General features: G+C 50.1%; 1 protein-coding gene across 1 annotated transcript in view; it reads left to right on the forward strand.

The window, feature by feature from the left end:
• SMURF1 (SMAD specific E3 ubiquitin protein ligase 1) overlaps positions 1-798 on the forward strand; it is a 42,455-nt gene extending 41,657 nt beyond the window's left edge. Inside the window, exon 18 of the mRNA XM_015414932.1 lies at positions 218-798. Coding sequence (XP_015270418.1) covers positions 218-317 — 100 coding nt within the window. The 3' untranslated portion in view covers positions 318-798. The remainder of the gene's footprint in view (positions 1-217) is intronic.
• The last annotated feature ends 1,922 nt before the right edge of the window (positions 799-2,720 follow it).

Consider the following 2,720-nt stretch of genomic DNA (forward strand, 5'->3'; position numbering starts at 1 on the left):
TTTTTTTTCAATTTTTCTGAAAATTTCCGGTTTTTCCCGGGGGGAAACGGGGTTTTTTCCGAGCTTCAAAATTTCCGGAAATTTTACATCTCTAATCTGACCTCTCAAACGCACGACGACGTTCTTAATTTTTAGAAATGTCCCTCTCGCGCCTGCGCGGTGTGCCGTTCGACGGAGCCGGCAGCACACTAACGCCAAGCCCTCTACCTTTCCGTAGCTTTAACCGAATCGACATCCCGCCTTACGAGTCGTACGAGAAGCTGTACGAGAAGCTCCTGACCGCCGTGGAAGAGACCTGTGGGTTTGCCGTGGAGTGAACGGGGCCACCAAAGGAAACAGATTCTAGCTCACGGACCTCCAAACCAAAAGCTTGTGAGAAGACGCTCGCCGTGATCCTCCGTTGTCCGAAGCCTCGGGACACTAAAAGTACTTGGAGAGGCGAGGCCATCTCCCCCCCACCCACCCCCGTGCAGTGATGTCGGGGGCTTTTGTTGGTGGTTCCCAACCACACTTCCTCCCTTTTGTTACAGCAGTTCCCCTTTCTTTCTGCCCCCCCACCCTCCCGCATTTCCCACGAAACAAAAGACAGCCAGGGATCAGGTTTTTGGTTTTGGTTGCCCAAGGTATTCTGCTAGACTTGTAACACATATTGTGATAAGGTCGATGACCTGCAGTCTTTTTTCTCTCTCCCCTAAATAGGAGTAATCAGACTTGTAGTTGAGAGTCTTGAGGTTGGTTTGCTGAGGACTTTCGACCGGTCGAGTGTACCTGGATGTTTTTGTCTTAATGCAGCCCCCCCCCCCCTCCAGGTTGGGTGTTCCTGGATTTTTTTGTCTTAATCCACCCCCCCCCCCCCTCCATAGAGCCCAGAAGCTGCAGGAAGAGGGAGACCGGTGCCGGAAGGCCCCAAAAATGCACATTTCAGAGTACTCGCTGAGGAACGGTTAGCAGGAGTGCAGCTCCGTAGGCACGCGTAACTTAAGGCCGTTTCTTGATAGGAAAGCGCTTTGTTGTGACTGCAATGGCTTGGTTTTTTGAGAACAGACTGAGGAATCCAAGCCATCCTTGAAATGGGTGAGGCAACCTTTTCTTTTCCCCCCTTCCGTTTTGGACGCTCCGAAGCCAAGAGCGACTTTGTTCCACAGATTTCCTTCCCTGACGTGTGTTAGAGAATGCAGAGAGAGAGAGAGCGGGGGCCCTGCCGACGCAATCCAACATTCCGGAAGGTTTTCTCCTGACGTGGCTCTCTCAGATGCTTTCGTTGACTCCAATTTGCAGAAGTCTCTTAAGAGGAAATGGCTAGACGCAAACGGAACCAAGTTCCGTGTAGCCCAGAAAATGGCGCACTTGAGTGGAGGAGCGTATGTAGACACAATAAATGTCTAACACAGTGTAAATCTACGGGAAAGATTCATGGCTTTAGCCTACAGAGATGGAGCAACCCAGAGCACTGCTTTTAGCCTCTTGCTTCTGTTCTCATTTTCATCCCTCCGAAGCAGAAACGGTTCAAGGCTGGTATTAAGTCACTCGCTTCATGTGACTTCCCGGAGGAGGGAAACCAAAGTTAACCCGGTTAGTTGAATCACACCCAGCAGTTTGCACAACAGCGCAGTATTTTTAAACATTTCTTTGCAGAAAGGCCCAGTTATCATCCGACGTGTCCTAGACAGACTTGATTTCATAATGCTTTTTTTAATTAAAGAAAAAGAAACACAAAGATCCATGTCGACAGATGGTGTTCTGGACAAGTAGCGTGTCAGGTTTCAGCTGTGGGTCAGACTTGTTCTCTGATCCACAAAAATGTTTCTACGGTCCATTTCTTTCTTTCTTTTTTAATTGATAATAGCTTTAAACTGCGATAGGTCACACTAAAGCTAGATACTTGTCAGAATCCTGAAATCTCTCCTGTTTGTTCAGTTGACCGTAACTTTTTGTGATTCAATGTTTTGGGAATATGAGGACTTGCATTTGTGAGAGGAAATTGTATTGTTTTGTGAACTTTTTGCACCATGTGGCTGAAGTGTTGGATTTCATTGGCGGATTCAGACATAACCGGGGGAGGGGAGAGCCTTCGGGAGCCAGCCGTGCTTAAGGGACCGGTTAACTGCATTAATTGGGGGGGGGGAGATGTTGTACATTTTGGCATTCGAAATAGTTGGTCAGGCTTAATTTACGATCCTCTGGGTGACAGGGTTGTCCTGACTGCAGCTTTCCAAATGCCTGTAGGGGTGAGATCCTGTCCCTTGGGCACAATTAAGCCCCATTGGTGGAATTGGAACCTGCGAGGTACTGTAGGAAGATGCGAGTGCTACCAAAAGGCCGCGCAGGCTGTTCTCTGCAGGGAGGGAGGACGAGAGAGACATTCCTAAGCCCAGCTGTTGGCTTTACAGGCAGTGCAGAGGGAAATGGGCGAGCCACTTAAGGTTGGCAGAGCGAACCTTGGCGATTGGCACGCCTGCCAGCCAGTTCTTCCACCGCTGCCACAATAAAGTTGCGGCTTCGAGGACCCATAGAAGGGGATGCGCCACACCGTGTGGAATTGCCACGGCCAAAGGCAGGGCAGGGGGCGCGTGTGGTTCAGGCCGCGTAGCATAGACGGCTTCTCCACGATCATGCCAGGCAAAGAAGCATGCCAGGCAAAACCCGGTGGTGTTGGCAGCAGGTTGCCCTCGAGAGCGCCTGTTTCTCCTCAAGCTCAAAATCCCACATCTGCTTGTGCT

This window comes from Gekko japonicus, unplaced genomic scaffold (assembly GCF_001447785.1).
Source record: "Gekko japonicus isolate JY-2015 unplaced genomic scaffold, Gekko_japonicus_V1.1 scaffold3178, whole genome shotgun sequence".
NCBI lineage: Eukaryota > Metazoa > Chordata > Lepidosauria > Squamata > Gekkonidae > Gekko > Gekko japonicus.